Here is a 13,115-nt window from a genome sequence, read left to right on the forward strand (position 1 = left end):
GACACTTGGAACACACGCTATAAACGGGAAAAACTGACGACGCGAAGACGGGACGTATGTGGATTCAGTTCGGCGTCATTGTGAAGAGGAATAATTGCGAACGAGTGTCGAAACGAGGACGTTCGAACGAGAAGTTTCTGACAGAGGAGAAGGTGTCGCGTGTCGGTACAGCCGCGTCATACGCCGCGCCGCGAAATGATGATTCTGCAACGATGGGCTAATTAACGTGACGCTCTGATTTAATTAATGTTCCCGGTCGGCCGGGCTGACATTAGCAGTTTCATTGCGACGACCGGCTGACATCGCGTTGCCGGCTGGTAAAAGTGCGACAACGCCGGCACGGATTTCGGGGGTTCGTTAAAACCGATGGAAACGCGGCGCGCGGGCCGGGTCGGGCCGGGCCGTTTCGGGTCGCGCGATCGGCAACCGCAGCTCGTGGCAGCGTAATTAAACGAATATGATGTCTATAAATAATCCGGCAACGTTTTTATCGGCCTTTCCCGTGTCCTCTTTTTACATGGGAACGGAATTCGGCGCGGACCACAACGGGAAAGCGAAAGAAGAGGAGATGAAAGAAGAGAAAGCGGCGCGTTATTAGATTCGATTTTCCGACCGAACGTTCATCTTCGCCGGATACGTCTCACACGTGATCCGGGTCAACGGAGAACTTTTTCCTCTTGAAATTTATTAGTGGGTCCCATAAGTTCTTTCCGCGTTATGTATAATTTTAACAATAAAAATAGCAGAAGAAACAACAATTGTCTAGTCCTATTATTAAAAATATTAAGAACAAATAACTGCTAATCAACGCAGAATGAAAGGAGTCATAATATTCCTCTTTTGAATTTTTGTGATAAATTCTTAACAAAGTTTTATACGACCTATGTTTACATAACATTTTTTTCTTACTTTGTGCCATGGAATACGCTGCCAAAATGTGAACCTTACAAACTGGGACACCCTGTATAAAACAATAAGTCAATCTTATACAACAAATATCGACTATTGATTCCGCATCAAAGAGAAGGATGAAACTTATGGGACACCCTGATACAAGCGTCTCGATTCGCTGCCCGAGAGCGACGCCAAACGGAGATTCCAATCCGATAAGATTGGTAACAACGGCTCCATCCTACTTGGAATCGGTTAAACGGACGACGACTTCGATCTGCCGTCAGAACCAGAGCAAACACGGCCGATCAATATTGTCATTAGAATTTCAGAAGTCTACGGTACACGATCTATTGTGGAACTTAGTTCGCAGAAGTCGGGCCCCGACTTGGCACGATGAAAGGTTCAATAAATACCTCCCTCGTCTCTTAACTTACTCCATTATGAGCCGCTCCGCGCGTCTTCGGCAACCATGACCGGCTTAAGGGATGAAGCAATCATGCTAAAACTGTCTGGAAAATTTCGCATCCTCTACGAAGAAAGTTCGGGGAAACTGTTCACCGTCTCTGGGAGAGCACGTTGGACCTGTGGCGAGCATGCTGAAAGCACTTGCCACGATTCCGCGTTTCTGTCTATCCGATTTACTTATACCACGAGCTCGTGCGCCGTCGTAGCTGGCTGTTGCAATATATTCGACGGGGTTCGGTTACGGTGATTATGCTGCAAGCGGTTGATTGTCTTCGCGTTTCGTTTAAATAGAACGATTTTGTAAAATGTGTAATAATATATGTATAATAAGATATGTATACTAGGTCGAGTTATAAGTAACTCCACTTATTTTTATCAAACATTTATTTTGCTCTCATTGAATAACAAAATTATATTAATTTACTACGTATTCACCCATTTATTATTAATGTATTATGTATTAATTTCTCCATTTCAAAAAAACAGTTTAACATAACGTGTATCACACGAAACAGTTGACAAAAGATTAACTGAAGCATCGTCTATATAGTGAAAACAAAAACTTGTTGGCATTGTAGAGAATTGTATAAAAATGTGTAATAAATTATGTATTTCACAAAACTGGTCTACTGGACCAATATACTGGACGTATCAATTAATAGTTAATTCGCCCTGAATTAACACAACGCCCCGAAATATCGCAGAGGACTAAACCTGCTCCATGAAACACCTCGTCGTATATGAGAACCGCTGACGAAACAGAAATCGAACCAGTTTTCACAAGATCCGAGTAAACTCCTCGGAGCTGCGACATGCGTCAGTTCGTAGCCGGAACTTTCTACTAATAGAACCGAATCGGCTACTGATAGAATGGAACAACGGCTGCGAACCACTGCCTGGAAAGACTCTATAACACCTCGTAATCGTCTCGATAATTCGAGTTTACGACGCCATGAAACGCGGACGTCTGAAACAGCGAATTATCGAGTCGGATCGGGTAGGATTAATTCGTATGACCGATTCGGTAGACAAGCCCGAGCGGGGGCTATCCAATATGAAATACGTGGCAGTACAATAGCCCTGATAGTAAACAGTCGGAGTGTTAAGCCCCCTATCCATAGACCGGAGTAATGAGCCGGCAGCCACTGGCGGCGGAGACGCGGACGCATCACCGTCGACTCAATAATTCGAGTTTACGACGCGACTAACTGCAGACGCGCGAAACACCGAGTTCACGAGCGGGATTAATTGTAGCCTAATGAGAACCGCTGGCCGCGGCAAGCCCGAACTTCATGGGGCAGTGTGCCACATAATAATTGCACAATGTAACGTAACGAGGGCCGCATATTACGTTATAACCGGTCCCTTACGTGTCCCGGGGACCCGCGCGTGGCACGGTTTACGCGGAGCCGTGGCGCGTGCCCGTACAATCGATAATCCTATCGGAGCGGAGGCGATGTTTTCACCTAATTATTGGCGAAGCCTCCGCTCGATAGGCTATCGATCGGGTCGCCTTTCACGCGCGGCGCGTGGCTGATTTCAATTATTCATCCCGGAGAAAACCGGCCCGGGCCGGGGCCGAACGGTGCCGAGCGAGAGACCGGAGCGGGTCCGGCCCGCGGATGTCACCGTGTTAATGTAACTAATGAGACACTGAAAGCAACGCGTACTGGATTAATCCGCCGCGCTCGCTGATGAAGTGGTTACCGTTTCCACCGAACGTTTCCCGCCCTCTGGGCTTTCGCTCCCCGATCGAACGGAGATTGATGAGACGCGCTAATTTCGCGAACGGCAGCTCTTTCCTGTGCTTGGGACATTGTTCCTGCCCGCCGTGATTTTCATTTTAATGGCACGCGAATGGCTCGAGAGCTAGACGCTGGTTTTGCGAAACGCTGCGCGAGCCGTTTGCGGCGGTGTCTCGCAGAATGCCGCGAAGACGAAATCGAGGTTGATGTTCCAGCGAGGAGAGGATACGGTTATTCGAGTTTCGAGAGTTTTTGTGGTTGAAATTTTGTGAAAGAAAGAGAAAGAGGGAGAGAGAGAGGAGTACCTTGGAAAGCAGCTGCTTCATGTCTGTGTATATTACTGAGGATACATTAGATTTATCGATCTTTTTAAACAACTGCAGTGAAGATGCTTCGATTTCTTTTTAGACATTCGCAGTAGAGGTGCTTCTATTTTTTGAGACATTCATGGTAGAGATGCTTCGATTTTTGAGACATTTACAGTAGAGATGCTTCGATTTTTTTAGTCATTCAGAGTAGAAATGCTCCGATTTTTTGAGACAATATTTTGGGTATTAGAAGGTTTTCATGTTAAGTAGCAATGCGTAGACGAAATTGTCATAATGCGAGTGTCAGTTGTTTGTCTCCTCTCTGATCAGCTTCTTTTGAGTATCGCTCAGTTGTTTTTTTGCAGACGCCGTAGTTCTCTCGTGATCACGCTGTCCGCATTAATTTAATTTATTGATTAAATTTAACCTAAAAGGACACTAGCTTGTTTTATATTCACGCAACCTGCATTATCTCTCGCTAATACTTCAGAACCCATCCCGATCAATAACAAACTCGACTGAAGGCTCGGCACTCAAAATTTCGATCACCCATACCCCCCAACTCTGTTATCAAAGTTCGACTCTTTCAAGCCGCTTTGTTGCTTCGTTCGGCTATCGCAACACAGAAATTCCTTTGAAGACGCGCGCAGCCCCATCCCGCCCGCCGTTCAGTATTTTATGAATTTTTGAATGTAATTACAGGCGAAACATAATTGTCACGTTTCACAGGAATGCCTTCGGTCGGTCTAGGAAGCGCCTACGTCGTCGCAACGAAGGGAGTTAAATTGCCGTTTACTCCGGCCGGGCTCTAACGGAATTCAGCGGGCGGAATTTTAAACAATTCCAATATTGAAATTGTGAAGTATAGTCGATTAAATTGCAAATTGATTACCGGATGAAATAGTGTCGGTCGCGAGGGGGCGCGTCGCGTCTCTCTCCGGCCGCGCCGCGGTCCGCAAAAGTCAATTCGGGCACGCGAAACAAAGGCTGTTATTAAATTTATTGTTGCGCACGCTATGCACACGCGTCCGCGCGTTACGTATGCATGCGGGTATATTTTATTTATATGCGTATGATCGCGGGTCCCCCTCCCCCGCTCGCGCTCCTCGTGGCACCGATATGTCCGCAAACCGGAGGTGTAACTTTTGTAATTCATCGCTCCGAACGTAATAAATCGGGCAGAATTACACTCGCAATCTGCGAGAGTCCGCGAAAAAACCAGCGAAAAAATCTATCCATTTAAAAGCTGTCGCTTTTCAAACATTTATACGCGGCGGCGTTTATTACGAACGTTATCATCGTCACCGGGATATATTCCGGATAGCTACGCGGTGATATTCTTGGATTCGGCGACCAATGGAACGGCGCGCGCGCTCGCCGTCTCTATCCGTCGACGTATTTGCGGATTAACCGACGCTAATATTAGCTAATTCGACAACGACGCGTTTCGCGAAAACTAGCTATGTATGTGAATTTTGCAACATTTCTCTTCTTACAGGAACATTTCGAACAGTACCATTCGCTGAAGAAATATTAATTATTTATCAAATTAAAGATACAACTAGAGAATAAAGAATAACAACAAAATAAAGAATAACAACTTTGTGTTTTTAGTAATTCATTTCAACTTTTTCGTGGATTTAATTTCTTTGTAACATCAGAAAGCTAAAGAAAAATTAAAAATTTATATACAAAGACAAATTTGTTTTACATCATTTGCCAAAATTTCATTGGAAAATATGTGCTTTTTAACTCATCAGGTTGTTTTTATATAGACCATGTTATTTCTATAGGCAGTGTCTGAAAATGGCGCAAATTTTGCGAATGACGGTGCGAAAAATTGCCGGACGAATATGTGTTAATAATGCTTCTGAAATACACCTGCATTGATATTTATGTCGACACTTTTAATTTATGGGCTCTGTTATTCATCTCATTGTTATATACGTCATCTTCCTTTTGTTTTCAGTTTGTCATTTGTTTTCAATTTGTCGTTCATTGTTTCTCCCACATCGACAATGCATCGAAGGAGATGAACTGTTATTACTGCCCTAAATTTTTCAATTAAAAGTGCAATTCTTGAATTGTCCTGTCATTGGAGAATAAGTTGACGTGGATTCAATTTTAATTTTTGATTTGAATATTAGACTCGTGGATAGTTGTTTTTGTATTTTTGTTTTTATATTGTTGTAATTATCATCACGAGTCGGACTCATCAAAGCACGCTGAATCGTTACAGGATAATTTGTTTTCCTCGATGCATAAATTCGAAAGAAATAAATCGTTCGTCTTTCAGCAAGACGACGACCCAAAGCACGCTTCGAGGGTTGCAAAAGAAAATTTATTGAAACCAGCAATATAAATTTGCTACCGTGGCCGCTTCGAAGCTCCGATCTGAACCGGATCGAGCGTTTGTGGGAGGAATTCGATCGTCAAATAACTATAACTGAAAGATAAGCGATATGGAAATTTATAAAAGCGTAGAAGAAAAAATGGAATGAATTAATGTTATGGAAATATAAAAATGTTTATGGCCGAACGACTGATCGATAAAGTGTAAAGATGTCTCTCTCTCTCTCTCTCTCTCTCTCTCTCTCTCTTTTTTAGTAGTTCTTAAACCTGTCCATTTCGTGTTTCAGGGTGTTCAAGATGCGGCTGACAAGGGACACGAGTTTATTCGGCGAGGACGTGGTGTTCGAAGGATCAAATGGCCGCGAGATCACGTTCGATCCTCAGCACGCGTACACGGGAACGTTGGACGGTGAGTGCTCGGTCAATTTCGTCGTATCACTAAGTGATCTACTCTACGATAATTATAGTAGAAGACAATTAATTTCGACTAGAACAGTTCACTCGTGAACTAATTTGTCTTCGATATGGAACTTTAATAAACAGTACACGAAAATTTACTATAGCATCATTGACAAGGTCAATCATTTGTCCGTCGATGGCACCTAGGTTCATGTAAATTGAATGACAAATGACAAAGTTAGTTCTTCTTGGCCCACCCTTTACCGTACTATTTTCTACACAATTATAATGATTAGAAGTTTGTCGACTCTAACAATCTTTAAGAAGGAAGAGAAGACAATTTCTATTTGTTGTATATAACTATGTTTACTTAAATGTTTAAATAGTAATGACAATAAATCAGAATATTATTCAGACTAAAGATAATGTAATAGCGTTCATATTACGAACTAATTACTAATTATAAGTCATTATGAATAATAATATCTAATTATTACTAATTATAATTACTAATACTCATATTACTTGATCTTTCTAATAATCGTTCACAGAATTCGCTTAAAATTAATCTCTCTAATGTTTTCAACATTCTATGGTTAAATACCATTATTTGGATATATCAACAGATAAATACGAAACAGTTACCAAAACTAACCCTTTTAGTATATATATATATATGGTTAAATAGTATTTAACAGTTAATAGTATTAAAATGGTTAAATAGTGTTTAATGATTAATAGTATTAAAATGGTTCAATAGTAATGACAAGAAATTAGAATTCTATTCACACTAAAATCAATTCTCTGATGTATAACACTCCATTTTAAATAACAAAGTGTTTACGCGTATGAAACTAAATTTGATAACTCATGCAACAACGATTACACCTTTAAAAATTTATATATCCTCATTATAAAAATACTATTTTGGTAGCTGATGTAACAATTTGAACTGTTAAAACCGCGTCGAATGCAAAGGGTTAATAATACGTCGCTATACAGGACCTTTCAGGATCTCGCGCCTCGAATTTCTCGCTCTTGTCTCGCGGATCCGACACCGCGGCCCGAGGCGTGTCTCGCGTTTGACTTTTTCACCTTCCAAACACGGTTACGTTCGCTTCGTTATACGTGAATGTCCAGGAACGCGGCCCCGCTCCGTGTCAAAGCGGCAGGAAATAATAATTGCGACGCGCGGCGGCCTGCTCTCGCGCGAAATTACATTAATGATGTTTCACAGTGCTCGACGGCGAGGAAAGCCACTTGCTCTAATTCCGGCGCGCCGCGCCCGCCGACTCGCCGATTTTTCTGCACGCGGCCGTTCCTCGTGTACGATGCGCGCGCGTGTGTGTGTTCGTGCACGCCCGATTATCAAAATTCTGCTCGAAATTTCCCGCGAAGTCCCGGAGAATAGCGAGGCGTTGCAAACAGGCCGACGCTCGCATTTGATACGCGAGAGGGAGCTCCTTCGCCAGGGATTTTCGTAACCGAGCGATACGATCGCTCGGAGGAGAATGAATGCAGAATTTCACAATTTTCCACGGCTTTTGGAAACTTGTTTTTCCATTGCTGTCTAACTTTAATAAACATTTAAATAAAAATTAGAAGCAATCGGAGGTGATCTTCTTGGCAGAATTACGTTCAGACGATTGTTTTACCGAGTAGCTGTCGATTGAGCTCGATAATATAAAATAGATATATATAGGGTGACGCATTCGAAAATATCGACTGAATTGTCTCCTAAATTATAGGTTACTTTCGGAATGTTCGGAATGAAATTTATTCTGTTTCAAGAGATATATCTTATGACAGTCAGAAATTCTGTTTTGGTGATTGTGATTCTGAGATTTGGAGGTTATCTGGATTTTTATAAACGAATTCGAGGGTAATTCGCGTGCACTTTCTATGAAAATTTTCTTGAAAGCATTAAATAAAAACTGTGCTTGATAAAACAATGTTTTTTTTCCAAAGAGGGATGTTTGTAGCTTTAGTATTCGATGATATTTACATAAATTTATATTAACTATATTAATTGTCACATGGATGCCGGATAGATCCGGTACTCGTACCGAAAGGGTTAATTATCTCTTAGATTGCTCACAAAAATGCCAATAACAAATCTCGTAAATGTAGAGTGACTTTTACAACTCTCTCTCTCTCTCTCTCCATCTATCTATGTCTCTGTCTCTCTCACAAAGCAGCAGACACTTCATCAGTTCGAATACTCAAGTAAAACAATCGCTCGATTCCGAAGTTTCAGCGGAGAATCGGTTATCTCTCCCGGGTTTCATCATTGCCGATTGAACAACAGCCGTGTCTAGGATGCGGGCTGGTTCCCGGTTCTCTCCGGTTCGACGATACACCTTCCGATTTTCGCGAACAATGAGAGCCGCGATGGATAGAGACAGTCGCCCGGTTCTTGGAAGAATCGATGATCATCCCCGGTCGTCCGCCGAGGCAGTCGACGAGGACCGAAACGCGCGCGATGATAAACCGGCGACGACAAAGAATGGCGCCGAGCCGCAGACGGAAGAAAGCCAAATGGCGGAAGGATCGTCGAGAGCTTATACGCGTTTCCTTTGAGTCTGGCTCGAGTCGGCCTTTGCTCGGTCTGCGGCTTCAATATACACGCGTTCGCGCGTGTGCTTTGCGCCGAACCGTCGCGATTACATGCGGTTTAATATCCGCGGAGATACCGTTCTCCGTGAATCGGCCGACGAAGATCGGCCCGGCCCAGATCCGTAGGAACGTAGCGCCGTGTTACTTGCGTTGCACCCACATCCTCGAAATTGCTCGAGTTTTCCATTCTTTGTCTCGGAAGGCTGCTCGAGAGCTCGCAGTTGATACGAAGATCGGTCGAGCTGCGAATGTGTTCGCGAGCGGTGCCGGGTAACAAGGGGATCCTACGGCGGTAAAACTTGCTTTGGAAACGGTAGTAGGCGCGAGCTGTAGTATGTTAGGTATGAATGTTATTTTATTCTTTTAAGTAGAAATAAAATTCTGTTCTTTCGATAACAATATTTAAGTATTCAAGTCAGCATAGGCGCCGAATAAATACACAAAAAATAAATACAGAAAAGCTTCCACTCCTTTCAATAACGAAAAAAATAGTAAAACAAAGGGTTAAGTAAACAAATCTAAACCATAGGGAGTTGAAATGCTTTTACACGTTCTTAACCAGAAAAGTTAATTTTAATCCGTAACATCGGCAATTGATATAGAAAGAATCGACGAACTAAATTTATGGAAACAGTAAATAATAAATTCAGTAGTATAGGTCAGCCATGGGCCGGCCAAGCCAGTAATTTCAAATGTAAAATTAAATCTGTGACAGTTCCAACCCCGTTGCTCACGGAAATCGCGAAAAGGGGGGGAACGACGTTGAGGATCGATGACACAAGTGACGTAATAAATGGTACAACTCAACGACTGATCAGCCAAACGTATTACCAAGAATCTACAATCGCTCGCCGAGAATTTATCAACGATCCTGTCGTTAACTTATTAACGAATACAATTACGTCCGTACCGAAAGACAAAAGAAGGTTTTGTCCATTCCCGTCATTCCTCGAGCCTTTGAAACTTAATCTAGTCCCTTTCGGCCCACCGAATAATCCTGCACCGCAAAGGATTAAAAAAGAGTACCCTCAACGTCCCTCTTAATTAAAGCACGCAGTTGCTCCACTTGAACTGCGAAATTGCAACAAAAAGTTCGGAAAGATCGCGGACGTACGGTCCGCAGAGGTAAAGCGGCAACTAAAATTATTCGAACGTCAACGTTTGACACGAAAAATTCCGCGAGAAACCGTGGAACCGTACTATCCCCGGCCCGTCGTCCGACCAGAATTCCTCTTTGATTCGCGCGAAAATCTCGGCGTACCTTTGTCAAACAATCTCGAGCGAGATTTCGCGAGCACGGAGTCCGTTTCGCCGAATCCGGCTAATAACTCGGCCGACTCCGTCGGTGTTAATAAGCGAACTCAACGATTAACCGTCGCGCGTGTAATTAAGCGAGCCCTTTGATCGAGCCGGTTGATCACGGGATCCGGCGTGTCCGTCAGCGCCGCGGGCTCGTCGCCGTGAAAAAATCCGGCCGACCGGCCGCGGGGGGAACAGTTTTTTTTTCGCTGGGATTCGTCGGGATTCGCGTCACGCGGATGCGTTCCGCGCGTTTCATTCGATTACACCGATTTTAAAACGCGCCCGCGATGGGGGGTGGCGGAGGAGGGGAGTGGGTGCCTGTCGGCGTAACGAAATTTCAATAACGCGCGGCATAATTGGCCGTGCGTGCGCGCGCGTTTCCGCCCCGGGAACGTCCGCGCGGAATAAATTCACGGTTCCGTTCTCCTTTCGCCGGCGCACGTCGCCCGGCCGATAAATTCTTTAATAAATACCCGGCGAAAGCTCGCGTTCACGCGCGCGCGCGCGCGCGGTCGATGAATTCCGTCGGCGTTCCGCGCCCGCGGGACCATTCACCGCTGTCCTCGATTCCTTTTTTTTTCTTTCTTCCTCCTCCTTCTCCCGCCCGTTGCCGGCCTATCGTTCGCCACCCACCCGACGTTTTCTCGTTTTGTTTCCTCCGCCTCGTTTTTTCTCGCCTGTACTTTTGTTTACTCTACTCCTTTTTTGCCCCTATTTCGCGTGTACTCGCCAAGCCTCGATCCCCACCCTCGCCACCACATAGGTTCTCGCATCCACCCCCCCCCCCCCCCCCCCCCCGACGGGTTTTTGTATTCGTTACCCCACCGGTGCCCCGACGATACAGCAAGCCAAGTGGGTTATTGGATGGTTTCCAATATGCCCGCTCGCTCGACCACTGCGGCACTTTATGCGCCCCTCATATCATTTCCACGGTTTTTACGCCGAGCCTGGGCTTGGGACGACCCCGCGCCACTCCGGGGCGTTGGTGGGTGGGGGCTGGGGTGGCCGGATAATTTGCCGGCGAATTTTTGCCGGCCGCCTTGATTGGAACGACGACGGCGAAAAGGGTGATTCCGGGGATGCGAGCTTTTTCACTTGCCAGGCTCGTTCCACGGCCCGCGTGTCCCTTTTAATCGTGTTTAGCGTTATCGTCGCGGCTTCCTTTCGGCGCCGGCCAATTCGCCGCTCCGGTTAATTAGTCGCGATACGGCTGGCCCCGCTATTTAGTGGAAACGGGCGACGGGGGTGGGGGGCGGATCTCGGGCGCGCGATTACGAATCGAACGAAGCACTGAGCAGCTGTCGAATGAATTTGAAATGTACGGTTTGTAATGTTACTTGAATTCTTTCCTGGGTCTCTTTTTCTGTTTCATTTGGGTTGGAGGTTCCTCCGATAATCATTGGCGGTTCAATGTGGGGCGTTTTTATGTATACGCTGATAGATCTGTGAGTAATAGGTGGAAGACTATTTCGACTTTCATAAAACAGTTTGTTCACTAAGAACCTCGTGGTACCTTCGCTCGCTGTACAATTGTAACATAAACTATTTATTATACTAACACTTAACAACAGAAATAGAATTTACAAATGGCATTCATTCTTCGAATACTATAAGTCGACTGCGATACTGCGAATGACTAACAGATGAGAGTACCGGATAGAATAATGAATCTCGTGTATCGACTAATAATAACAAACCTAACATAAAACCTAATAATAGTGAAGCTAATAAATCAAGAATTCTACATCGTAATTAAATTCATTGGTATTATCTTCGTAATTCAAGAAGATACTGAAAAGATTAAACAGCTTCGAATTGAAAGAAAGGCGAATTCATTCGCAGAGAATTCTCTAGACAGCGGATGAATAAAATTCCGTTTTTAGGACGGAGAACGAGCCCCGCCGCAGCTTTTTCCGCCCTCTAATAATTTCTGCGAATTCCGGTCCGTCGTTCACCGTCGCGGGCCCCATTAATCGCGGAGGCGACCGGCCGGAAAAATTATACGAAAGAACAACAGAACTTGCGGCGGTAACGATCGATCCCGGCTAATTAACTCACCGCGGAACGATTCCCCTGAAATCTGTTAAATCCACGCTGCCAAACGTTTCCGATAATGAAGTGCGCCCCGGTTCAACTACCGCGGGGGGGAACGACCGTCGAAAGCGCGCGCCCGCACGCGCACGCACGTCGGCCGGCGCGGGGAGAAAAAAAGCAGCGATAATGACATTTCTTAACGCGACAAGAGCTTCAGCGAGCGGAATCCGGCGAGCACGCGATTCTCTTTACACGCGAAAACTGGTGGAAATTCGGCGGTGGGTCGTGACGACCGTGCCCGGGCTCGAACTTACTTCCCCTTTGTTAATTAACTCTTTGAGGCACAGGATTTCAGGAAATAAATAGAATCGCGTTGAACAGAAATTTTGTCGGATTTTTAATTACACGAAATTAGTACATTGTTTTATTGAAAGCATGTAAAAGTATAAATGACATTTGTAGTCATTCGACTGTAATCAGTTTTATATTGTCGCAATATTAGCGTCAAGCAATGTTTTTTAATTAAATAATATTTATTGCATCTGTTTTATTTATTTTAGTAGTCGCGAAGGGTGTCTAATATTTAAATAATTGTGTAATATTAAGTCGATAATAGGTAGCAAATTATTGCTTGCCATGACAACTGATTTAAGGGCGAATGGTCGGTTATGTGGTAATAAATGCCAATTAAACTCGATAAAAATTTCCTGAGGTCGGAAATATGTTTCATTCCTCTGTATATTTATTACAGGATTGTTTAATGTATAATAAACTCTGTATCCTTATTTATATCATCTCGATTTGATACAATTTTGATATGAAAGTTAATGGAACCGCGCTATTAATGTATTATAGGCGAATACAATTTTCTACAAGTAGTATAGTCAACCATTCTACCTCCGAATGGTGAAACCTTGGAATTCCTCAGTAAATTCTCGTCAATTTCACACGATAACAATTTACTGTGGTTGGAAACATATTTCACTCCTCTGTATATTTC

At 44.1% G+C, this 13,115-nt stretch overlaps 1 protein-coding gene across 1 annotated transcript in view; it reads left to right on the forward strand.

Annotated features, from left to right (window-relative positions):
• Positions 1-13,115, forward strand: part of LOC144471082 (disintegrin and metalloproteinase domain-containing protein 10) — a 275,894-nt gene that overhangs the window by 90,484 nt on the left and 172,295 nt on the right. Inside the window, exon 3 of the mRNA XM_078182798.1 lies at positions 6,052-6,173. Coding sequence (XP_078038924.1) covers positions 6,052-6,173 — 122 coding nt within the window. The remainder of the gene's footprint in view (positions 1-6,051; positions 6,174-13,115) is intronic.

Source organism: Augochlora pura, chromosome 6 (genome assembly GCF_028453695.1).
Source record: "Augochlora pura isolate Apur16 chromosome 6, APUR_v2.2.1, whole genome shotgun sequence".
Lineage (NCBI taxonomy): Eukaryota > Metazoa > Arthropoda > Insecta > Hymenoptera > Halictidae > Augochlora > Augochlora pura.